This window comes from Lethenteron reissneri, chromosome 48, assembly GCF_015708825.2.
Source record: "Lethenteron reissneri isolate LAM-NWPU_2019-01 chromosome 48, ASM1570882v1, whole genome shotgun sequence".
NCBI lineage: Eukaryota > Metazoa > Chordata > Hyperoartia > Petromyzontiformes > Petromyzontidae > Lethenteron > Lethenteron reissneri.
Genome location: NC_083826.1, coordinates 5,251,084 through 5,277,563, shown reverse-complemented (window position 1 = coordinate 5,277,563; position 26,480 = coordinate 5,251,084). Strand labels below are relative to the sequence as shown.

The 26,480-nt window shown below is 54.1% G+C and overlaps 1 protein-coding gene across 1 annotated transcript in view; it reads right to left on the bottom strand.

The window, feature by feature from the left end:
• Positions 1 to 26,480, bottom strand: part of LOC133354616 (protein Niban 2-like) — a 76,722-nt gene that overhangs the window by 19,514 nt on the left and 30,728 nt on the right. Inside the window, exons 3-5 of the mRNA XM_061571605.1 lie at positions 19,592 to 19,720; positions 5,386 to 5,497; positions 2,870 to 3,016 (exon numbers count right to left, since the gene is read on the bottom strand). Of these exons, the coding sequence (XP_061427589.1) occupies positions 2,870 to 3,016; positions 5,386 to 5,497; positions 19,592 to 19,720 (388 nt within the window). The remainder of the gene's footprint in view (positions 1 to 2,869; positions 3,017 to 5,385; positions 5,498 to 19,591; positions 19,721 to 26,480) is intronic.

The following is a 26,480-nucleotide window of genomic DNA, read 5'->3' as shown; positions in this document are numbered from 1 at the left end:
AGCACAAAGTCTTTTCTCTCCGCCTGATGGAGACCGCTCTCGTGTTGCGATGGAAACGTCGTGGGTTTTTTGCTTTTATTATTTAAAATTTATTATTTTATTTGTATTTTTATTTCATTGCATTTTTTTTATTTTTTGGTTTTCTACTTAAGTGACTTTACCGAAAGAACCAAGAATATGAATTCCTGCAGTCATGAAAGTGAAGTAAAAAAAAAATTCATGAGAAAACTCCAAAAAACCAGTTGCAGGCTCACAGCATTGCCAGCACCTCCCCCCCCCCCCCCGACATCATTTCCGGTGACTACCACGGCACATCCCGTGAGCACGAGGTTCGAGGGTTCAAATCCTGGTTGTGGGGGCAGAGGGGGTGGGTCGATTTATTTATTTTGTGTCTGTTCAGAAAAGCAAACACACGAAGGCCGCACCAAACGTGTTGATGAAAACGATCATTTGTATCGTAGTAGTAATAGTAGCCACCACCACCACCACCGCCGCCGCCGCTTTGGCTATTTGAAGTTGCGACGCACTGCTCGCACCTGCCGATTGGTAAACAGTGAATTCTGCCCCTCGGCAGAATTCACTGTTTATCGCGCGACACCAAACGCCGCTCAAGACGTGAGGGTCCGCGAGCGACGATCACCACACGTACGGCCTTCTCTGCCAATTCCACTGCTGGATTAAGGGGCCTTCCCCCCTCCTCCACCCCCCCCCCTTCTCCCCCCCAAATAAAGACGAAGATCCCCCGTGTAGCCTTGACAGACCGTTAGGGCAAGTGCTGTAAAGCGAGCACCTACGAAGGCCGGAACGGCACACTAGGGGGGGGGGGCCTGCACCACGCCAGGCCGCCTTTGTCTCCCAGAGTGGCGACGTGTACTACACACCGCACCAGGTACTCATTTAAGGCCGAGTCGACCGGGGGGGAGGGGGGGGGCAGGACCAGTTCAGATAATCGTTGGTGACCGTGAGCGGGAATCGAACCTGGGTCGCCGGGTTCGTAGCGCAGCGTAGCGCTAACCGCTACACCACCGCTCACACACAAACACACACACAAACACACACACAGATACACACACAGAGACACACAGATACACACACAGAGACACACAGAGACACACACAGAGACACACAAACAGAGACATACACACAAACAGAGACACACACACAAACAGAGACACACACAAACAGAGACACACACAGAGACACACACACAGACACAACACACACACAGACACACAAACACACACACACAGACTCCACCGTGCGGGTGATTGGACCATACTTCGCCAGGCCGGTCATTGCGGCTGGGTGTAGGCGGACAGCAGGAGACGTGGGAGCGTAGACGCGGGGGAGGGGGGCAGGGGGGGGCAGGGGCGGACAACGGTGGAGTTGTCGTCGGTGCTGCACCGCCCTCTGCTGGTGAAAACGCGGCGCTCCTCCCGCTCCCCCTACTCCCCCCCATCCCTTCTCAACAATTCGGTTTACCCCCCCCCCACACATGCAAGCCGCTCATTAAATTGGCCGATAACACCTCCCCATGTATGTTAGAGGGCCGCAGAGAGCTCGGGGGCGCAATTGTTTTTTCGTCGGTTCAGCGCCAAATGCCTTCGCGTGCAGAGGGAGCGCGCTGCACGGCTGCTGCTACTGCTGCTGCGGCTGCTGCTGCTGCTGCTTAGTTGCGAGATAATTTAGTCTTTATTATTCCCGCGTTGCGTAAAAGCCGCAGTATTCACGGGCGAAAACCACACTTTCCAAAAATACAAATCGGTCTCCCTTCGCTCGGCAAAACGAACTCGCCGCACGCCAATTAGCGTGACACTCACGACACCACCTCCACCCCCCCCCCCCCCCCCCACACACAACGCAGTGCATTGTGTGGTACTGGGAACAAAGCGTGTGGGGTACAGGGTGGGGGTTGTATGGCAACTATGGGGTGGCTTGGCTGGCTGGCTGCGTCGATGGATTGGGGACCGATTGTGGGTTTAGCTTTAGTATTGGTGGGTAGGTGGCTGGGTTGGTGGAAGTATTGCTGGGTGGGGTGGGTGGGCGAGTGGTTGTACGGGGGACCCTGGCTGGTTGTACGGGGGACTGGCTCGCGAGCTGGCTACGTCTGCTGGGTGCGTTGCTGGGCGGATGGGCGAGCGGGCGTTTGCCTCGGCTGGCTGGGTAGTCGCTGGGGTGGGCACAACGACGATGGCAGGAATGTGGGGGCAGGAATCCGTTAAAATGTGAGCAGTGAATGCCCCTTTTTCATTTCCCTCGGTTCGCATTCGCACAGCTCAACTTGCGAAAGGTCACACGTTATGTTTTTTACACAGAGCATGGGCACCGATGATTAATAATGCCCTTTTTTGTTTCCAAATCCGAGCAACAAGATTCTGAACCGTCCCCCTCTTTCCGGCGGACGCTACATCCGGGACGCTTTGCTCAACCTCAATGAACGAATGGTGGGGTGGGGGGGGCGGAATGATTCTTCGCGCAACACGGTTTGGGCAGAGTCGTGGCCGCGTGCGGTTTGGGCGGCACGGCGCTCGACGTTCCACCCCACCCCCCCCTACGTGCCGGACTCGGAAACCTCCCAGCGGAGACGGTACCGTACAGCGGGGAGAACAAAACCAAGAACCAACGCCCCTGCCATCCCCACCTCCCCATCTCCGACGGGATATAAACACTTCACCATCACCCTGTCAAACATTTCTATTCCTCCGTACATCACCGCCGTCATCGTCGTTGAGCCACCCGCTCGACATGCAGGTGGACAATGAATTGCCGCAGGCAGGTCACCTGGGAGCTACGCACGTGGCGGACGGCACCAGCGCGGAGCCGCTACCCGATCGCGATCGCGGTACCCTGGAGCCCCCCGCGGCCTCACCGTTGTTGCGGTGACGCAGGCAGCTGCCCAGCACGGCGCTCCACTGATGCTGGGCCTCGGGCTTGCTGGCGGCGAACAGCTGGTCCCTCTCGTAGGGGTGGCGCAGGATGATGGGGTGAGCCGTGGGGCAGGAGAGCCACGGCTTGCCTGGAAACGAGCGGGCGGGCGGGCACGGGAGAGGTCAGAGGTCAAGAGACGTCGAAGGTCAGAGGTCAGGAGACGTCGAAGGTTAGTCTCGCGGCTTTGGGGCCCGGCGGCGGAGTAGCACGGTCGCCACTGGGGAGACAAAGGCGGCCGGGGGAGGAAAGGGGGGTAGGGGTGCTGGCCACCCATCCCCTCGTGAACCCCTAACAGCACTTTCCCCAACAGTCTGTTAAGGCTACACGGGGAGTGGCATATTTGTCTTTGTAGACGTACGTACAGCCCACGCGGCGGGACGTCCGACGTTTCGCCGCACGACCCCAAAAACCCAATCGGAGGACCGTGTAGCAGTGCACCTGCGAAAAATCTCCACGTGAAATATTTCCCCATCGTAGCCGTAGGTGAAAATCTCTCCCCGTGTCCCTCTCCCCGTGTCCCCCAGCTCGTGCTACGTAACAACGATCTTTTGTGCGCTGCAACGAACCCAATAAATAATTTATACAACGGCTGCCCTGACAGCGTTCTAACCGCCTGCGCGCCCCAACCCTGCCACCCATACCACCCTACACCCCCCCCCCCCGCCCGCCTCCCACTACGAGCTGAGCTGCACATGCCACCACTTCAACATGTAGAGGCATTCACACAATAACACAGACATACAATCCCCCCCCACCCCTCCTCCCAACATAGCCACACAGACTGTTGGTGCAAGTTGCTGTTAAGCGAGCACCTATGAAGGCCGGCACGGCACATGAGGTCAGGTGGGTGGCCAGCACCACGCCCGGCCGCCTTCGTCTCCCCAGTGGCGATGTTTACGTACAGCACCAGGTAATCATTGGACGCCGGAGTTGACCTAGGGGAGGCCCAGCACTTACGAGCGGGGATTCAAACTCGGGTCGCCGGGATCGTAGTACGGCGTCCTAACCGCTGCACACATACGCGCACACACACACACATGTATGCACGCACACACACGGATACACGCGCACGCACACACACACACACACGGATGCGCGCGCACACACACACACACGGATACACGCGCACACACACACACGGATACACGCGCACACACACACACGGATGCACGCACACACACGGATGCACGCACACACACGGATGCGCGCGAACACACACACACACGGATGCACGCACGCGTGCGCACACACACACACGGATGCACGCGCACACACACACACACACACTCGCACACAGTCATACAGTGACGCACACTCCACAGCCACAATCTCAGTTTCAGCTATTGGGGTCAAGTGCCACGGGGTGACACTCGAATCGGAGGAGGTGGGGGCCTCCCCCCCCGCCTCTCTCGGGAGGGCAACTTGAGAGCCGGTGGTGATCGAGTCTCATCGGGAGAATGATTGATGCCGTGGTGCTGCCACTTCGTTACACGGCACACGCATAGTGCACACGCGACCGCTCTTCATGTACAAGCCACACGCTACGCAACACATGCTACATGCACGCAGACAACCGCACGTGCGCACACACACGCACACACACCAAAAACAAACGTCACCCAGTGTAGCCCGAACAGACTGTTGGGGCAAGTTCTGTTAGCGAGCACCAATGAAGGCTGATACGGCACACGAGGGGGTGGGTGGCTAGCACCACGCCCGGTTTTGCTCGTCTCCCCAGTGGCGATGTTTACACACCGCACCAGGTACTCATTTCAGGCTGAGTCGACCTAATGGGAGGCCCACCGATATTGGCCGCGAGCGGGAATCGAACTCGGGCCACCAGGTTCGTAGCGGAGCACGCCAACCGCTGCACCGCCGCTCTCCACACACAACAACAACGGCCATTCGGCACTAAGTGGCGGTGAACGTCACCACGATGCTTGTGCCAGGCTAGGTGGACGTCGAGGCCACGTGAAGCGTCGAACGCCCGCCGGCAGGAGGTCACGGGGCAGACCCAGGGGGTGCCATGGGTCGACTGACTGAGATGACTGGGGAGCGGTGGTGCAGCGGTTAGCGCTACGCTGCGCTACGAACCCTGCGACCCAGGTTCGATTCCCGCTCACGGCCAACACCGGTGACAATTATCTCAACCGGTCCCGGGCCTCCCTAGGTCGACTCGGCCTCAAATAAGTACCTGGTGCGGTGTGTAAACATCGCCACTGGGGAGACAACGGCGGTCGGGCGTGGTGCTGGCCACCCACCCCCTCGTGTGCTGTGCCGGCCTTCATAGGTGCTCGCTAACAGCGCTTGCCCCTACAGTCTGCTAAGGCTATACGGGGGATCTTTGCCGATGCACCACACAAACACACGCGCGCGTGCGCACACACACACACACACGCGCACACGCGCGCGTGCGCACACACACACACACACGCACGTGGGAGTCCCCTCGCTGACCTTTGTTCTCCGGGGTTCCATCCAGGAGGCCCTGGTACTCCTCCAGTGACGTGATCAGCTTGCATCCTGCCGTGTCCAAGCTCAGCCGCGGCTTCCCTCCCCGACTGCACACCTGTCACGGAGGAAGACGCACGCATGACAAAGGCACCACGCGCCCGGCACCCTTTGTCTCCCGAGCGGCGAGATTTACAGACCGCACGAGGTGCTGGTTTTTAAGGCTCAGCCGACCTAGGGGAGGCCCAGGACCGGTTCGGACGATCGTCACCTGGCGTTGGTAGAAACGAACGTGAATGGGACTCGGGTCGCCGGTTTCGTAGCGGAGCGCACGAACCGCTGCGTTACCACTCCCCACGCGCACAAAGACAAAGATCCCCCCATATAGACTTCATTAGACTGTTAGGGGGGCAAGTGCTGTTAACACGCACAAACACACACACAGGGGTACACGCACGCACACGGTGATCTCCGAGCAGGAGCGGACACGGCGCATTCCCTTTCACACGATTCGGTTCCGACGAGCGATTCCGGTCCGCCACCACGAGCAGTGTCCGCCGTGCGCCGTCCGATCGCCGCGACGAACCGACGGAGGGGGACGGACGAATGGGCCTGCAACCCCCCCAACCCCGCGCTCCCTCACGTTGCCTTGTACAAACGCGCACCGCCGTGCACTCTCCGTCCGTTCCACGGCCCGGTTGCGCAATTGACCCGCCGGCAATGGACTTGGCAAGGCTGACCGTCTCTGAAAGCGGGGCCTCGGTTGGAGAGCGCACGGAGCCCCCCAGGGAGGTCACTTGAAGGGGGGGATGTCAGGAAATAGTTCTGCGAAATCTGCTTCCAACCGATGCGCTGCTTTTCTGCAAGGGCTCACACGACGGGGGGAAAGGGGGGGGGGGTACAACGACGACCCGCCGTCGATTCCTTCGTCCGACGACGCGACACCGGGGAGGGGCGCACGAGGCCCGTCGTGTTGTTTGGGAACAGTGCCGGAAGGGAAGCTCGTCACAACGTAACAACAGCTGCTAAAAATTATTAAAAATTAAAGATTGAATCTTCGGTGGGGGGTCACGGTGCGTTGGGTTTGGCGACCCGCACATTTTTTTCCCCGAGCCCAGCACACCACATCCAGTATACCGCTCCTCTCTCACCACCGGTGGCTGCGGCCAGCGGCCAGTGCCACTAGTCACGTGCCACCTCCTCCGGTCTACCACAGAAACCCGGGATACATTAAGAGGGTAATCTCGCCCCCCCGGGGCGGGTAGAGTATAAACAAGGTTGTCAGAGTACGCTGGAAGCTTCGCTTAATTGCTCGGGACTCTGAGAATTCAAAATATGACTTTAATTTACATTCCGCAGGCCCCCGCCACTCGCCATTAGCAAAACGTCAACAAAAGCTTCTCTGTGTGTAACAAACAGGAAGCCGTGAGCCAAACCCCCCCCCCCCCTTTCCACCCCGTAGCCAAACTACCGCGCCTAAAAGCACTTCGCTCACTAAAAGTAATTATCGTTGTTTACAACACGCAGCGAAACCACTGCTGGATGAAGGCCTCCCCCCCCCCCCATACCATGTCGGTCATGGGTGCTGGGGTGATGGGGTGGTCACAGAAAAAGTGGAGTACCCACACATAACCCCACCACACCTGACGGGCTGTGGTGCCCAACAGATTCACGTGGCTGATGGGTGGATAGAGGGCAGCGGAGTGAAGGGGGGGCGCGGTGGTGGGTGGGGGTTTATCACGGCACCTGGGTCTGTTCCCGTGACCTCCTGCCAGCGGGCCGACGACACTTCACATGACCTCAAACCGCACCTAGCCTGGCACAAGCGCCGTGGTGACGTCACCGCCACTCAGCGGTGAACGCCGGTTGTCGTCCGCCGTCGTTGTTGTTGTTGCTGCTGTTGGATTTAAGAAACTTGCCCCATCGTTTCAACTGCCGCGCCGGATGATGGGGGTCAAACCGGCGACCTCTGGATCACCAGTCGAGCAGCAGCAGCAGCGCCAGCAGTAGCAGCTCCATCCCCTGTCCAGCTTCCACTGCGTTGTGCGTACTGCCGGATCACACACTCGACGCGTCGGCGAAGCCCGAGAGCGACCGACGCCGTTGAACATTCAACAAGGAGGTGGAGGAGGCAGAGGAGGCGGCGGTGGCCGACGGCGTCTCCGCCACCGACACACGACGGAGGCTCGCGGAGAGAAGACGACAACCCTGGCGGAGGACACGCGAACGGCGGCAGCAGCAGCAGCAGCGGCAGCAGGAATGCGGCACGTAACAGCGCTCGTCAGCCAGGTGACAAACGCTCTCCCCGCCACCCCTTCCTCGTCTCCAGCGACTGCCGGCAACTTGAAGACCCCCACACAGTGGGCAGATGACAGGCAGCCACGTGCAGCAGCAGCAGCCAACCACCAACACCAACACCACCCTCCTCCTCGAGAGCGGTGGCGTAGCAGACCGCTCGACACGCAACCAGCGGCTTGCGTCGCGTCTGAAAATATTTAAAGAGCAACCCCCCCCCCCATGCCTCACACACCCCCGCCCCCCACAATTCCCCCTGCCCCCCACACTGCCCCCCACATCCCCCCTCTCCCCCAGTCCTCTCCCGAGTGGCAGCTGTAGCAAGGCGACCGCGCAGCCAGCCTGCATTTGGGCACGAGTCTGGCCAGTAGGCGGCGGCGGCGATCGCAACGCGTCAGCCCCCAAAACGGATTGTGAAACCCGCGGGTGGGATTTCCCCCCTGCCTTCCCCCGTTGGAATTTGGAAACCGTGAAACGGCCGAGCGACTCGCGACGCCGCGGGATCGTCAACGTTCGCCGTGGAAGGAACGGGACGGCGCGCGAGCGGTTGTTACAACAACAACCGCGGCGATGATAACCAGGGCGGCCTGCTGGGGGGGGTGGTTCCAACCGCCTGGGCCTCACCTGGCTCCGTGCCGCGTCACCGACGGGCAGCGATGTGCACAAGACAGCGCTCGCATTCACGCGTCGCCGTCACACACTCGCGCGGGAGAATTTGGTTATTTACCCGGAGACGCGTCTCGGACAGCCAAGGGGCTTGATTTATATTGTTTGGCCATTTCCTTTTTTTTTTGCGCGTGCGCGCGTATATTTGTGTAAAGATATTTCCCGTATTAAAACGGTCACCGCGCTTGTGTCTCGGGCGTTAAACGGCGCGCGACTCGGAATCGATTATTTAACAAAAATCGCTCGCGCAAATCACACGGCAACGTTCGAGGAGTGGCTGGTCCCGGCGGTTACCTACGAACTCGGCAACCTGAGTTTGAGTCCTCTACCCAAATGCATCAATGCTCATTCGAGCCGGAAACCCACTTTTGCCTTGATTTTTCACCTGTCAGTGGGGTCACGATAACTCCTGCCGTGTGGATCTGACACGAACGCAACTTCCGGTGTGTGAAATCTGCGCTGAGCTTAGGGAGTCGCCCGAGAGGAAACTGGCCGTGTGCTGGTCGAAACGTCAGCCCGCGCCCTCCCCGGCAGAGCCCCCGGTGTGTCATCGCAGCCTACTGACAATACTAAAGCGCTCGTTAAAACGTGTGTTAGGAACTGTTGCGGAATTTGTGCACGTTTGTTTTTGGACGGCCCTATCGTGATTTGTTTTTTTACGGTTTGACACAGACTGCCGTCATCTTTGTCGCCACCCCCCCACCCCCCCGTCTCAGCATTGCGCCATCGACCAGCTGACGACCGACCGATCTTGCGCGCGTGGGAGTGAAGACCGGCCACGCTCAATAAAACCCATCAGTTACAATTGACGATCATTTTCAAAACTTGGCACAAATTGTACCGTGACCTCCTACACCCTCGACGGTGACGTCTTGGTGCGAGTTGGGCCTTTTGGTGGGCGGGGGGGGGGGGGTAAAGGACAAGGGGCATCATGAGGAGTGTCACAGTAAACGGCGTGCGGCGAGGTCGTTCTGCGGGCAGGGGAGGCAAGGATTGTATTTTTGGTAAAATGTGGCTTTTGCGATTGAACGCAGCGTTAAAAAATAAAAACGCAACGTAACAGTAACAATAAATAATCTCATCTTGCAAACTGCGCCCTCGAAAAGCCGCTCCAAGCGCGACCACGACGGGCGGCACACCGACTGCCGTGGCTACGGCTCAGCCGCAGCTATTTTTTTTCCCTTTCCCAAATTTTATATTTTTTGTAAGCCGAAAAATGCACCAGCAGGAGGAGAAGGGCGGTGCTGCTTTGAAGTCTCCCACACCGCGCCCCAAACTTAAGTACGATTCTTGACCATATTCTTAGAATTAATGTTCCGTTTTGCCGTACAGCTTTAAGAAAAAAAAAAAATTGAGACGGAATCATCCCCGTCGGATTTTTGGGAGCGGTAACGAAGGAGAGACCGATGGTAGAGTCTAAAACAATCACCACAATGCACTTCTTACAGGAATTGTTAGTTGAATTTGCATGCCGTTCTAAATAAAAAAAAACACTATTTTTTTATTTGACCAGATTTTTCAGCAGCGACCTGGCCACAACGACCTCCTGTATACCAGGCGAGGTAGTTAACATCTCGGCCACAGCATCTCCCCCCCTGGTCTCATCGCAGCCTCAGTTGAAGAGCGCAAATGCAGAAACTACTCCAGCTCGTGCAAAATCGAAATGGGGCCTGAAAAACGTTTACCTTAAATGGGGTGAAATATCCGTGCCGATCCACATTTTACTAAAATATCCTTTACGGCAACCAGTAGTGAACCCCCCCCACCCACCATGCCCCCACCCCATGCACCTCCCTCCACTGCCACCGTCCCCCACCACGCACCTCCCCCCTTCCTTGTACAAACATCGCTTTCCTACAGATTCTGACAACGCCATCGAGTCACCGTGTGGGTGGGGAAGCCTGCCAGGCCCACTGCCCCACGGCCACGTTACAAAACTACAACAACAAAATCAAATCACCCGAAGGCTCAAGTCACCGGAGCTCAGAAGCCACAGCACAGCACCGAGACCGCTCTGGCAAGGGTGGTCGACGATTTACTTTCCGTCAGCAGATGAAGGCTTCGTCAGCCTCCTCATTCTGCTCGATCTGCGCGCGGCATTCGACTCCGTTGACCGCGGGGTTTTCTCCCCGAGCGACTCGAAGTTTCAATGGGGGGAGGGGATCTCTGGCATAGCTCGGTTGTGGTTCCACTCTTCACTTAAAGAATCGCGGGTCCCACGTTACAAAGGGTGGCTTCAAGTCACCAATTAGGCCAGTTCTCCGTGGTGTTCCGCAGGGATCGGTGCTTGGCCCATCACTTTTTAGCATCTAGGTGGCACCGTTGGGTACTCTGCTCCAACAACTTGGCTTATCCTACTTTATCCTACTGTAATGACAACAGAGCCTGCATGTGATGTGAGTGGACGAGTGGCCACGGGAGGCAATGACAGGGAGGTCAGCCTACAGTATGAAAGAACTAGTGGCCACGAGAGGTAATGATGGGGGAGTCAGTTGTGAGTGCGAGGGGACTGGTGGCCACGGGAGGTAATGACGGGGGTATCAGTTGTAAGTGCGAAGGGACTGGTGGCTACGGGAGGTCATGACGGGGGTATCAGTTGTGAGTGCGAAGGGACTGGTGGCCATGGGAGGTAATGACAGGGGAGTCAGTTGTGAGTGTGAAGGGACTGGTGGCTACGGGAGGTAATGACAGGGGAGTCAGCTGTGAGTGCAAAGGAACTGGTGGCCACGGGAGGTAATGACGGAGGAGTCAGTTGTGAGTGCGAAGGGACTGGTGGCTACGGGAATGTTCGAGAAGGGAGAGTGGTCAGGCGACGGAAGAGGACGGTGGAGTCTGCCGGTGGAGCGAGCGTCCAGAGTCAGCGAGAAGATTTGGGAAGGAGGCGTGGCCTCGTGTTGGTATAAAAGGGGGAGATGCGTGGGAGACTCGGGGCTGTTGTGGTGGGGGTCTCCGCCTGATGTCACGTGAATGTGTCTTCAATAAAGTGCCATCTCAAGAGAAGTGTCAAGTTGTCATTACACTACCATTGCGATGCAACAGTTTCTTCCGCGCTATCTGCGTCACCAACAGTCGTGAATTCATAGTTGCGCCGAAACTCTTTGCTTACAAAAAATATGCCGACAAGACCGAAGCCATCTTCATCGACCCCCACTTGGCATCTTTCCAAAATTGGCTCGCCTCGTTTGTCGATTGATGGTCACGACGTGTCAGTCCCACACGGGATGTCAGAAACACTTTTTGCGTTCAGTTCGACCGGTCATCATCCACCTAAGAAGTATTGCCAGGAGGCACCACTTCCTGTCACCTGCTCACCAGCTCACCTTAGAGAGACCGGTCCATGCTCTCGGTGTTACCTCCGACCCGACTACTGCAACGCTTCACTGGGTGGGATATTGAGCAAAGTACTGGGCAGACTCCAGCTGGTTCAGAACGCGGCTGCTCAAGTGCTTACTCCACGTGGACTGTTAATGTGAGCACATTACACCAGGTCCTCTCATCTCTTAATTGGCTACCGGTCAAATTCAGAGTGGATTTTAAGATAATGCTATTAACCTAAAAGGCTTTAAAAAGGGGGCTCACACCCCACATTACCTGCAGGAACTAATACATTTATATAATTCCATTAAGGTCCTTAACATATTCCGATCTTCAACTGCTCAGCACTCCCAGGTCTCTAGCTTGCGCTCCGTTTGGCGATGGGCTTTTTGTTAGCGTGGCACTTGAGCTATAGAACGCCTTGCCACTTGAAATCAGGCCATCGGAGGTCGGAAGATATATTTATGTCTGCTTTGAAAATCTCTCTTTCAAGTGGCCTTCCCCTAGATTTGAAGCTTTCGTGACTGCAAGGATTCATATTCTTAGGTTTTTTCGGTAAAGTCATGTAGGTAAAAAAATTTAAAATTAATAAAAGTAAAATAAAATAAAATAAAAATCACGACGTTTCGGAGGCAACACAAGCTTCCGTCTTCAGGTGGAACCGTCACAGCACGATAGCTGTATCGTGCTGTAATTTTAATTTTTTTACCTACGTGACTTTACCGAAAAAACCTAAGAATATGGCCTTCCCCTCTTGAGTTTGGTCAATTGCCCTGGCTCCGTTTTTGTTTCCTGCTTTCCACGCATGGCGCATTATTCTTATTTACAGCAGGTGCCGAGTGCCTGGTTAGTACTTGGCTTGGATGGGAGACCGCCTTGGAATGCCAGAGGAGGTTTAGAGTATTTGGGCTGCCTGCTGTAAATTTCCACGAGATGGTGAGCCACTTCCGTTGAGCTATCAATGCAATGGCCAAGTCGCTTCTGGAAAGAGATCTACGTGGGCTCATTGGGGTCTGACCTGGTAAAATAACAAATAGCTTGATAATTGGTTTTTTGCCTTTTATTTGGCAACAAAACTGACACCTTTTTTTACAAGGAGTCATGTTTGCATAGACCACAATACCTGCAGTCATAATGCAAACAAAAAATACAACTCTGATAATGTATGCACTGTCCTTGAAGTTTATTGGTCCACACCCGAGACAGCTTTCCTTAGAGCCTAGTCTCACATGGTGTTGGACCAGATGACACGAAAAGGCGCAAAACTCAAAGACAATGCACCATCAGAGTATGAGAGCTCGGGGTAAGAATTTAAACTATTGGAACCTCATTTGCCAGAAGAACAAATATGATAATTGCTTTTTTTACCCTTATATCTGGCAACAAAACTGACACCTTTTTTACAAGGAGTCATGTTTGCATAGACCACAATACCTGCAGTCATAACGCAAACAAAAAACACAACTCTGATAATGTATGCACTGTCCTTGAAGTTGATTGGTCCACACCCGAGACATCTTTCCTTACAGCCTAGTCTCACATGGTGTTGTTCTGCAGGTATTGTGGTCTCCTTGTAAAAAAAGGTGTCAGTTTTGTTGCCAGATAAAAGGGTAAAAAACCAATTATCATATTTTTTTACAAGTAAATGAGGTTCCAATGGAACAAATAGCTTGTCAAGCTTAGTTTGTAGATGACGATGATGATGATGCAGCAATGGAAACTGCCAATCAGTCTCAAAGACAATGCACGATTTTCCACAAGCAACATGTGGTCAATGCAGACTTGATTCCATGTGGCGTTAGAACATCATAACACCTCCTGTTTTATTGCCAGAACGGAGTAAAAGCTATTCTTGTTTTTTACATTCTATGGGTCTCCTTTATTTTTATGGAGTTTCAGGTAGAGGGGGCAACCCCTCCTGCAATCAAAAATGATAGAGGAGTTGTTAGCAAGTAAGGACTTGTCCCTTGCTTTTTATTCGACGCGTGTGCGGCGATGGCGCAGCCATCAATTGATGATCAAATTCGAACCGTTGAAGGTGTTTGCCTTCAGGGAAGTCGTGTACTGTATACGCAACCACGCACAATTGTGTGAGTCACTTATAACCGCTTTGCCGTTACTTATTGCCAATTATGGACTCATACTATTGTTCTATCATCACAAAGTCCCTGGCACGTAATAATATGTGACACAGCGGCAGTGGGGGTCGCAAAATGCCGATTTATTACTAATAAACCCCAATGATCCGATCGAATCATTGGGGGGGCACGTGCCACCCCACTGGCTCCACCAGTGTATGTATCTCTTTCTCTCTGTCTTATCTATTTATCTCTATGGGTCTCCATCTCCATGGATCTCTGTGTAAGAGAGCCACCACTATCCACGTAACACATTTGTAAAAAATAGTATTATTCTGTTACGATGGCTGTTCCAGATAATTTACATATTTGAGGAGTGGATTAACAAGGATTGTAGAGCGCCTATATTTGCAAATATGTATTCTTTACGAGTACACGGGGAGAGCACCGGTGAACTGCCTTGCAAATTCCAACATTTTTATTACTCATGAAAAAGTAAACACGTTTATGAAAAAGAGGAGTCACTTGTTTGGCTGCACTTAAAGTCACCCGCTGACGGAAATCCACAGCAAAGCCCAGAGTAAATATTGGACTCCAGCAGTCACAGTCCCAAGCCAGAGCTCAGACCAAATATATATTTTTTTATTTTACCAGGCAAGGCCCACTGAGCTAGACAGATCTTGTTTTCAGAAGCGACCTGGCAGGCTACGAACGATAGCTCTACAAGGTGGCTTATAATCACGTGGACATTTATAAGCGACCAAATACTCGAAATGCACGTTTCTAAAATGTGGAGGGCTAAAACCGGAGGACCCTGGAGAAAAATCAACGCGAGACACGCAATCTCCAAATATAGAGCAGGCGTCAGGGTCGGGATCGTACCCACGACCTCCTGTATACCAGGCGAGGTAGTTAACATCTCCTAGCCACCGTGATGAGGATGAGAGAGAGACACGCAAACTCAAAATATACAGCAGACGTCAGGGTCGGGATCGAACCCACGACCTTCCGAACGCCAGGCGAGGTAGTTAACATCTCCTAGCCACCGTGATGATGAGAGAGACATGCAAACTCCAAATATACAACAGGCGTCAGGGTCGGGATCATACCCACGACCTTCCGTACGCCAGGCGAGGTAGTCAACATCTCGCCACCTCATGTCTCTGGATTGGCTGGGACAGCCGCAGTGAGGTTCGAAAAGTCTGTCCTGGTGTCCACCCCGTGAAGGAATTATATTTGTTCTTACGACTAAAAAAAAATCGTCAAGATTTTCCCCCAATTTTCAAAAAATTGTTCTGCTCTCACTCTCAACTCGGGATGCTTGCCGACCGATGTAGTCTTTGGCAGCTGTGCGTTCCGCAGATCCACGTGTGGAACGCACGCCTGCGAATAGCTTCCAGTAGACTGAAGTCATGTACCTGATGCCAGGAGACTCAAATTGTATGGAAGCAGGGTGTTGAGAGCGAGGTAGGCAGGGCCTCTGAGCAGCGGGCAGGTTCCACCCGCTGTGTGGGCGGTGCTAGGGGTGGAGTAGGCGTGTCTATGTAATAAGTGGGTGGAGCTGAAGGAGGAAGGGGAGGGGGAAGTTGAGCGTCCCGGAGATTTGGCAGCCTTAGATTGTTTGATTCTGACAATCTGAAGACGGTACTAGCCAGAGGACTAAATTTCGCTGTCACCCCTAAATAGATACCAGTAGAGGATGTGATTTCTCAGATTGATGTAGCCCTCAGGAGGCATAGGACACATCCATGCGGATGTAGCAAGAGCTGAAATAGCCACTATTCTTAAGAATGCTAAGGTGATTTTATTTTTATTTTATTTGACTTTTATTCATTTGAATTTTTTACCTACGTGACTTTACCAAAAAAACCTAAGAATATGAATCCTTGCAGTCACGAAAGCTTCAAATCTAGAATGTTTGATTCTATTTGTTTATTACGGGTTACAAAGATTTAGAATAAATAACAAATCTACTATTTAATTGAACAGTGACCCCAGCCTCGCGTCATGATCATTGAATGGCAGATGATCATTCAATGCAAGATGTTAACTGCCTCGCATGTTTTGCAGGAGGTCGTGGGTTCGATTCAGACCCTGACGTTTGCTGTATATTTTGCATGTCCCTCCACATTTCCAATCAACGTCACACCTTCAGAGTATCTGGCTGCTATAAATGTCCACGCGATGATGAGAAGCCACTTCGTGGAGCAATCATTTGTGGCCAGGTCACATCTGAAAGAGCCGTTTCGCTCAGTGGGCCTTACCGGGTAATATAAACAGTTTAGTTGAGCAACATGGCTTTCACATCTACCCGCAGCACAACTCTTGCGCGTCGAGACTTTGAGGTCGTTGCCAATTCCCGCACCCATCACCGCCGGCTGCTTGGCAATAAACATCAGAATACGCGGACGGTCTCTCCCCAGCCGGTTATTTCACTTTCAGTCCCATCGCACACAGTGGATCGCTTCTTCTTTTTAACATTCGCAGCAGAAGCGGCGCGAGTCTTGCGAAAGTCTCTGCCTCTCGTTACTTTGCTGCCACGACCAAATCACTCCCCCCCCCCCCCCCCCCACCACCGAATGCATCTGATACTCGCAAGCTAAGCAGGGAGGGGGAGCCTGGAAAGAACTTCCTTGGATGGGTGACTCCCACTGTGCAAAACGGGTGCTATAGACCCCCCCCCCCACCCGTTAGCGGTGCAGTAAAATCCACTGTTGTACTGAACCTCTATGATCCCCCAATGTCCGTGGATGCTTCCCTCCGGGTTACTCCGGTTTGTCACCTCCGCATTTAGAATCAACATAAAACGCGTTTGGAGTGTTTGTCTGCCGCTATAAATGCCCACGCGGTGGCGATAAGCCCACTTCGTTGAGCTACGTAGCGCAGCTGGGCATTACCTGGTAAGATAAAACAAAACTATAGAGGGTACCGGAACACCCACGTTCACCATCAGATCAAACTAGGAGAGGGTGGGGGTGAGGGTGGGGGCCCCCCTCTGCACCCCACTCCCCCCCCGTGCCCCCCTCCCCCACCACCCATTTTTTCGAGCTAGAAATCATAAAAATCTCAGCTACTTTTTTCCCCCACGTGGCCTCCTCTTCACGCCCCGTTCGCCACTCATCCTCTTCCCCCGCTCACCCCCTCCCCGCACTGCGCGCGTGAATTCAGCCGCGCAACAGAAGCAGCTTAGCCAACACGGCCGCGCCTCCACGCACGCACAGAGCGGCAGCAGCCGCCGCCGCTGCCTCCGAGCCAAGGGCAGACTTGGCGTCCGCGTGAGTCGGCCAGGAGCATGAGGAGAAACAGGGTGGCACGATGACGCAACAACCCCGCGGCTACCGCGCCACCAGCAGCCTCTCCCGCCGCGTGCACCCTACGGGCGAGTCGTCCCCCCCCCCCCACGCCCCCCCACCCCGAGTCACGAAGCCGCCGCGGTGTCACGCGGCCGCGATGAGAGACTGGGGGGGGGGGGGGGGACTCGCGCCGCATGAACTTGCCGCTCTCCCACCATTGGAACCTCATTTGCCAGTAAAAAATATGATAATTGGTTTTTTACCCTTCTATCTGGCAACAAAACTGACACTTTTTTTACAAGGAGTCATGTTTGCATAGACCACAATACCTGCAGTCATAATGCAAACAAAAAACATAACTCTGATAATGTATGCACTGTCCTTGAAGTTGATTGGTCCACACCCGAGACAACTTTCCTTAGAGCCTAGTATCACATGGTGTTGGACTGCAGGTATTGCGGTCTATGCAAACATGACTCCTTATAAAAAAGGTGTCAGTTTTGTTGCCAGATAGAAGGGTAAAAAACCAATTATCATATCATTATCAAGGTTATGTTTTTTGTTTGCGGCTCTCCGTCAAGCCAAGCATCGTTTTTTTTTTGCGCCACGGGCTTTGGCCTCTCTCCTCACTCTCTGGTTGTTCTGCGACAGCCACTTTAGTGCCGAGCGCACAGGAGGTAAGGGAGCGGGGGGGGGTTGGAGACCAGGTTTGGTGGTGGAGGGGTTCGTGAAACGGCCGTGGCAGAGACACCGAGCCATGGCACCCTTAACCGGCACTGCCCAGGGTTTCCCGGGTTCGAATCCGAGGTTCCGAGGTCACTCGTCATTAAACTTTGTGGGCTCGCGCAGATACCAAAGGAGGAAGATTCACGCAGACCCAACTGCAACGGCGTTGACGAAGGTACGGGGGGTGGGGGGGGGGTGAAGGGGGGTGGATGTCGCCGCGCAGGTGCGCCGACCAGAAAAAAAGGTAAACGAAATCCATCCGATTTCGATTTAAAGCTTTCGTGACTGCAGGGATTCATCTTCATGGTTCTTTCGGTAAAGTCACGTAGAAGGGAAGTAATAAAATAATAAAAGTAAAACATAATAAAATACAATTCTCACGACGTTTCGGCCACAACGCAAGCAGCATTCTTCACCCGAGGACGGCTGCTTGCGTTGTGGCCGAAACGTCGTGAGAATTATTTTATTATGTTTTATTTTTATTCTTTTATTACTTCCCTTCTACGTGACTTTACCGAAAGAACCAAGAAGAGAAATCCATCCGGTTTGAAGCTTTCGAGACTGCAACATTTTTTTCCTCACCTGATACAGCAAATCTGGCTGTGACGGTCCCACCTGATGACGGAGACTTGTGTTGCCTCCGAAACGCCGTGATTTATTATTTTATTTCTATTATTTATTTAAATTTTTTTTTTTACCTACGTGACTTTACCGAAAAAACCAAAGAGTTTGATATCCATCCGGGTCAACGCGCACGCACGCACACACGCGCGCACGCACGCACGGTGCTCAACGACCGCTGCAACGAAGAGGGGCCTTCGCTTGCACCGGCGACTTAATCGGCCCCCCCCCCCCCCCCCCCCCCCCCCGTGTTTTTCCCACCACAGACGCATTATTTTAGTTAATTTACTGACCAGAATTCGATCTTGTAACCTTCCAACGTTTGAGTCTGGCACTCTCTCCACAGTGCTTTCAAGCGAAGTTACCTTTCATATACACATATATATACATGTGTAGCGAGTTCAACTGAGTTGCAGACGTACTCTTTGGAGGCAACACATTTATTGATACCAACACAAAGGGGTAACTTGCCCCTTGACCAGATCACATCCTATGGTGGTGGACCACCCGGCTAACTACACCAATCACACTGGGAGTAGCGACAACGGACAGGACCCCAACTTGGGTACAGGTCCACGTGTTGGCGATTCTTCTCGGACGTAGACGTAGATTTCTTCAGGATGAACCACAGCAGCCGGTCCCCTCTCGGGGACCCGGCTTCTATCTTCGTCCGTGGCGTGGCCGGCTCCGCCCTTAGCCACGACCACCTCCGAGAACCCTCGAGCAAGACATCGGCCCTGACACGTGACCACCCCTAGCTCCCACCTGGGGGCCCTGTGTAGACTTTACCGGTCACGTGTCCTTCGGGGTCATCCAGAGTGCCATGGCCCTTAGTGACCCCATTCCCACGGCCGGCACTCTCACACCCTATCCTGTAGGGGTCGGCACTGCACGCAGAGCGTGGGGCCATCATCCAGCGCTGCCAGTCAGTGCTCACCGAGCCTCTCTAGGGGCGGCATTACACGGTGACATCCGCGATGCCACTACACATGGAAGATGCCATGCTGTCATTGTTAGCGCTCACAGTGTGGAGAGTTGAAACCACAGCAGCGCACGCCTCTTAAAGTCCCCCCCACCCCCTCCCCACCTCCCCACCTCCCCACTCACCCGTCACACCCACCCGCCCCTCCACCTCCGCACCCACCCCTCCCCACTTAACCCACCCACCCCCTCCCCACCCGCCCCACCAGCCCACGACAGTTCACACACACACCTCACCTCTTTGCTGTCGAACACGTGGACGAGGTAGTCGTCGGCGGTGACGCGGACGTACTTCTCCCTCCACTTCTTGCCGTCCTCGAGCATCAGCAGGGAGCCATCGCCGACCGGCCGCTCCTTAATCGCTTGCTGCATGACGCACGAGGAGCACAAACGCAAAGGGGTGGGGGGGGGGGCTCTGGTTATGCACACGCACCAAGCGCTCGCCCGCAGATGAACCGCGACGCCCCCAAAGCCGACCACGTCGAAAAGAACGTAAACCACTAAAAAAATCGCCACTCGAAAAAACTCCAGTCCCATCTTCGCCAGCAGCAGCTTTTTTAAAATCCTTTATATTAAGTTCACTTGCTTGCGTGCTTGCTTGCTTACGACCGTGCAAATCTTTCGGTCGTTTTTTAACCCACTTCCCGTGATCCAATCGAGCTGACATTTTCCACAGACTCGTTGTGCGTGACAATGTATTTTCTTGAAAAAAAATCCAAAATTTTACACTTTTTAGGAAAAAATAAATACATTTAATTACCAATTGCTTAATGGTGGCAGGCATTCATCTGACCCATAGGTGGCAGCCATCTCAAGCCAGAGGACGAGAGGACTCTAGCCGCCATGCATATAAAGAATTTAAAGTGAAAAACTTTGTTTTTACGGGTAATTTTTTTTTTTCGGCTGCCCGTCGGACAAAGGCGGTCGCCGCGTCGCACGGCGCTTTCAGATGCGCTTCCGCAGCCGTCCGGAAACGCTCTTCCTTCCGATATTCGCAAGCCACTGGGAGCTGCGCACTTTAAAAAAATCACCGTCTAGACTGACAATCTCACTTCTTTAGAACTGCTCGTTGTCCTTCGACCCGCACCTCCGATTATCACGGCTGGCTACTACAGCGCGAAGTTCAACGCACGCGCGCACTGGGCAAACTCCGCTCGCCCGTTGCAGGACTCCGCACTGGAACGCTTTCTGGGGGTAAGCGCTGGGGCTGGGGAAAAGGTAAAGGAGCAGCCCTGCAATAGCCACAGCTCACACCACCACAAGGAGATATCCACTTGCCAGATGAAGGCCTCGCCCAAGCAGTCACCAAAGATCCCCCGTGTAGCCTTAAGACTGCTGGGGCAAGTGCTGTTAACGAACAGCACCTATGAAGGCCGGCACGGCACACGAGGGGGATGGGTGTCCATCGCTACGCCCGACCGCCTTTGCCTTCCAACTGGCCATGTTTTAGGCCGAGTCGACCTAGGGGAGGCCCAGGACCGGTTCAGATAATCAACACTGTTGTTCGCCAACTCGGGTTCACCTGGTTTGTTGCGCACTGCGCTAACTACTGCGCCACCGCTCCTCACGCTCACACTCGTGCACACACACGCGCAACAACAGCTGTCATTCGCCAATAAGTGGTGGTGACGTCACCACGGCACTTGTGCCAGGCCTTTGAGGCTTTGAGGCCACGTGAAGTGTCGAAGGCTCCGCTGACAGATCCAGGTGGTGCCATGGGTTGGCCGACTGAGATGACTGGCAGATATACCAAGCTGTGCTCCAACTACGGTGCCAACTTGCTTGCACACACAGGCACACAAAGACAAAGATCCCCCATATAGCCTTAACAGACTGAAGGGGCAAGTGCTGTTAGCGAGCACCTATGAAGGCCGGCACAACACATGAGGGGGTGGGTGGCCAGCACCACGCCCGACCGCCTTTATCTCCCCAGTTGCGATGTTTACACACAGCAACAAGTACTCATTTGAGGCCGAGTCGACCTAGATGGAGGCCCAGGACCGGTTCAGATAATTGTCACCTGGTATTGACTGAGCGGGAATCGAACTCAGGTGGCCGGGTTCGTAGCGTAGCGCGCTAACCGCCATGCTACCGTCCCCCCCACAGGCAACAGCAACAACAACAACAACCGCCATTCGCCACTAAGTGGCGGTGACATCACCACGACGCTTGTGCCAGGCCATGTGCACCTTGAGGCCACGTGAAGTGTTGAACGCCTGCTGGCAGGAGGAGATTGAATCTTCACCCTCGGGGCTCCTCCAGAAACAACGAAAAACCCCCACAGGCACACGCATGCACACACGCGTGCGTGTGCTTGTGGCCAGCTACCACCTCTCCTGCATCTCGTGGCGAAGGCAGCAACGGAAATAAATGAAATTTGAAAGCCACTTACTGCTGTAGTAATGAGCAATGTGTTGCGAGTCGGGCTCCATACTCTTTGGTTCTTTCGGTAAAGTCACGTAGTTAGAAATACATAGTTAGAAAAAAAAAACACATTTCTACCTACGTGACTTTACCGAAATAACCAAAGAGTATGGATTCCTGCAGTCACGAAAGCTTCAAATCAAGATCGGGCTCCATACTTGACCATACTTGACCACGTTTGGACAGCGCAGGTTGGTTGGGGCCAAGGACCGGGTTTAGCCGCGGCCAGGAATTGAACTCCGGGTTCAACCACAATTCCTGCTATGCCAGGAAATGATTGCACAACAACGACATTTCCCTTGTTTATCCAGGAAAGCCTCACCGAGTCTCAGGACTCTTGAAAAGGAGGTGGCGGTGAAGCCCATTGGCACTGCCGGGTGGACAGAGGTGGAACAAGGCGGGGCGGACGGTGGGGGCGAATTAAAGAAACCTGCACCGTTGCTTAAGCTGCCACGACGGGAGATTCAATATCTGCAATGCAGTCCAGCGGAGCTATAAAAAACTAAACTCTTTATTTTACCAGGTAAGGCCCATTGGACTATGAAGTTCTTTTCAAAAGCGGCCTGGCCACAAATGATACCAAGTGGCTTATCATCACGGTGTGGAAATCGATAGCAGCCAAATACTCAGAACGCGTGATCGTTGATTCGAAATGTGGGAGGGAAAAAACACCACCACGGGGAGAGGGAGAGACACGCAAACTCAAAATATACAGCAGGCGTCAGGGTACGGGATCGAACCCACGACCTCCTGCATACCAGGCGAGGTAGTTAACATCTCCTAGCCACCGTGATGATGATGAGAGAGAGAAAGAGAGACACCGCAAACTCCAAATATACAGCAGGCGTCAGGGTTGGGATCGAACCCACGACCTCCTGCATACCAGGCGAGGTAGTTAACATCTCCTAGCCACCGTGATGATGATGAGAGAGAGAAAGAGAGACACCGCAAACTCCAAATATACAGCAGCAGGCGTCAGGGTTGGGATGGAACCCACGACCTCCTGCATACCAGGCGAGGGAGTTAACATCTCCTAGCCACCGTGATGATGACAGAGAGAAAAAGAGAAACTCAAACTCCAAGTATACAGCAGGTATCAAGGGTTGCGGATCGAGCTAACGACTTCCTGCATACCAGGCGAGGTAGTTAACATCTCTCCACCACGGAGCCCCTAGCTGAACGATCAGCCAATCAAACAACGTAGCTAACGTCTGACCACGCCCCCCACGGCAAAGCCCCGCCCATTTCCTGCTTGGCTCCACCCCCGAGCCACCCACAGTGGGACTGTAGCGACCAAATCGCGAGGTTGCGCAAACCTACGGGGTAGAACCAACCGTTTGAGAGTCGAGTCTTTTGCGTCTCGCGTTAAACGGGCAACCAGTTTTCAACAACTTTGTTGCATGCAACTCAACCGGTTTCCTCCCTGGCCTGGACCACACCTATGTCTTGACACCTACGGCACCCCCTCCCCCCTCCCTCCCTCCCGACTAACAAAACCCCGACGGGCTCACTTGATCGGCCGAGGTCCGCTGGGTTTGTTTCCCACCAGCGCGAACAACAACAACAACCGCCAGCCAATCGTCCTCGGGGATGGAAACACGAAGCAGCAGCAGCAGGAGCAGCAGCAGCAGGAGCAGCAGCAGCAGGAGCAGCAGCAGCAGCAACAGCAGGAGCAGCAGCAGCAGCAGTGGAGGACATTCCAACATCTGTTTTTCGCCCGGGGGCCAAGGAGAGCGACCCAAACTCCGCGGGATTTTTTTCTCCCAACCAGTGGGGCCAGCTTTCCGCGAGGGAGCCAAGGCCGGATTATTGACGTGGTTATTGACGTGGTCGCGGCGCACGGTGGTGGGAGCAGGGGTGGAAGGAAAGCATGTCCAAGGGCGCAGGAGATAAACGAGGAAGACAAACCATGCAGACGCACGGACTCCGTCCCGCTTTTACGGTCGAGGGTTGTTGTTTTTTTCACGGCGCGCAGAGTTCCTGAGCACGCAGGCCCAAAGTGCCCAAGCGGCCAGCAACGAACAGCACCACCCGAAGGTGCAATAGTTCACAAGTAAGAATAATACTCTTAGGTTTTTTCGGTAAAGTCACGTAGGTAAAGAATAAGTTGCTCCAGTTGAGCGAAAGTTATTGCTTTAAGAACTTGGGCGAAAGAGATGACGGCAGGGAATTCCAAAGCGTTGTGACCTGCAGTGGCGAGTGAACGGGTTAGTGAGCGAGTTGAGCGAGTAAGGTGGTGAGCGAGTGAGTTAGTGAGTTGATGAGTAAGGGGGTAAGCGAGCGAGTTGATGAGCGAGTAAGGTGATAAGTGGGGAGTGGTGGCATAGCTGTTAGCGCGCTCCGCTACAAACCCAGCCGACCGAGTTAGATTCCCGCTCATGGCCAACATCGGTGACGATTATCCGAACCGGTCCTTGGCCTCCCCTAGGACAACTTAGCCTCAAAACGAGTAGTCAACATCGGCACTGGGGAGACAAAGGCGGCCGGGCGTGGTGCTGGCAACCCATCCTATCGTGTGCAGTGCTGGCTCTCATTTGGTGCCCCAACAGTCTGTTAAGTTGACATGGGGGATCTTAGCCTTTATTGCGACAAGCAGTGTGGTGGTGGTGGTTGAACGTGGTGGTGGTGGTGGTTGAACGTAGTGGTGGTGTTTCGATTTAAAGATTTCGTGACTGCAGGGATTCATCTTCTTGGTTCTTTCGGTAAAGTCACGTAGAAGGAAAATAATAAAAAATAAAACATAATAAATTAATTATCACGACGTTTCGGCCACAACGCAAGCAGCCGTCTTCAGGTGGCAGACCTGTTCTCCACTTGAAGACGGCTGCTTGCGTTGTGACCGGAACGTCGTGAGAATTATTTTATTATGTTTAATTTTTCATTATTTTATTATTTTCCTTCTATGTGACTTTACCGAAAGAACCACGAAGGTGGTGGTGGTGGTTGAACATCCCTGGAGTCCCCAAGGCAGGTGAAGGAATCCACGAGTGACGCTCACAAGAATCGGTCACCGTGGTGGCAGAGTAGCAACAGAAGAGCGATGGGAGGGGGGGGACCGAGCGAGAGATTCAAACAAGATGGGGGGAAGTGTGTCGTGACAACAGGCGCGGGATAATGCTGCGACGCTTTCCAATGTGCCCCTTGCGTCCGGGCAATAACTTATTTGGCCGTACGGAAGCTGGCGGGGGAAGGGGGGGGGGCAGCGGCCAGAGCCAGCTGGATTTTAATCCTCGCGAGTTACAGTAGTCCGTTGTGCCGCGTGCGCTTCCGCATCTCTCACGTTACGTTGTGGAGGAAACCCTCGGACGAAAGTGTCCGGTTTTCCGCTCGGGGGAAGGTGGGGGGTGGCGAACTTCACGCCGAAGTTTGCGTTCGCATCGGACCGTGTCCGCAGGAGTTATCGTAAACAGACCGGCAGACGGACAGACGCGTGACTCGGTTTTCTCCCAAGTTGGTCCCTTACCACATTAAGTTTGAATCGCGTTGGATCAGCTTAGCAGGAGTTATCCGTGGCCTCGTGTGGTCCCGTGGGCTTATCGTGTGGACATTTGTAGCAGCCAAATACTCCAAACGCGCGCGATGCGGAGGGGAAAAACCCGGATGGGCTGGAGAAAAAGCCAGGCGACCACGGGGAGACAGATCATGCAAACTACAAATATACAGCAGCAGGCGTCAGGGTCGTGATCGAACACACGACCTCCTGAATACCGGGAGATGTAGTTAACATCTCCTAGCCACCGTGGCGCCCATTTTTTTTGGGGGGGGGCATAACTTTGCGGTGAAACAATGGTCCTTGCCAATGGCTTTGTGTAGCTGAAGAATAGGTTGGATATCGCGGCAGGGTTTGGCGTTGTTTTCGCTGAAAATTATCCAAAGTTCGCAGGAAGCCCCACCCAGCGGGAGCTGCGAGCGTCGGGCTCGCTGCCAGGAAGGTGAACGCCAGTCTACGGCCACGTGACCCGCCTAACCCCCCCCCCTCACCCCCTCCTCGACCTCGCTTGGTTACGGCAAGATGAGGAATCCACCCGTTCCATCTGCACGGGATCGAGCGTTTCCCCCCCCCCTCTCGCACGCACGCGCGCATTTTCTCCAGATGCTCCGGTTTTGCTCCCACGCGTACAAACGCTTGTTCACCCGTTCCCGAGATGCCTGCAGGTCGCAAGGGTGGCCGGGGGGGGGGGGAAAATCACGTTCCCCGCCGACTCTCGGAACGCGCGAACGGTTCGGCGGTAATTTTATTCAGGGAGACGTCGCGCCGTTTAAAAAAAATAATACAACTGTAGCGACACAACCGCCCTTCTGCAACAGCCGGCTCTAAACTGTGCCACACGCCCTCCTGCATAGGGCCTTGCGGGAGCCTCGGTCCCAATAAAGTTATTTTATTTCTTGCATGTACGTTGAAGTTATTTCGCACCGTGCATAGCCTACCCCTTCCAGTGAAACTTCAGCAAATGTTCAGATCCTGAAAGTGACTTCACTCTCAAACCCGAGACCCGAATTGGAACCGCAGGATCCCCGGCAGATCCGGCTCGGTATTCCGACGCGGCATCTGCCCGACTGGCTCAGCCCGACTGGCTCAGCCCGACAGCCCATGTCTCTTGCGGCTTGCGGATGACGTTAGCATCCGGCGTAAGGGGACGGCGGGGAGGGGATAATGGGGAGGGATTATTTTTAAGCGGCACATCTGGTTTGGTGTGTGTTG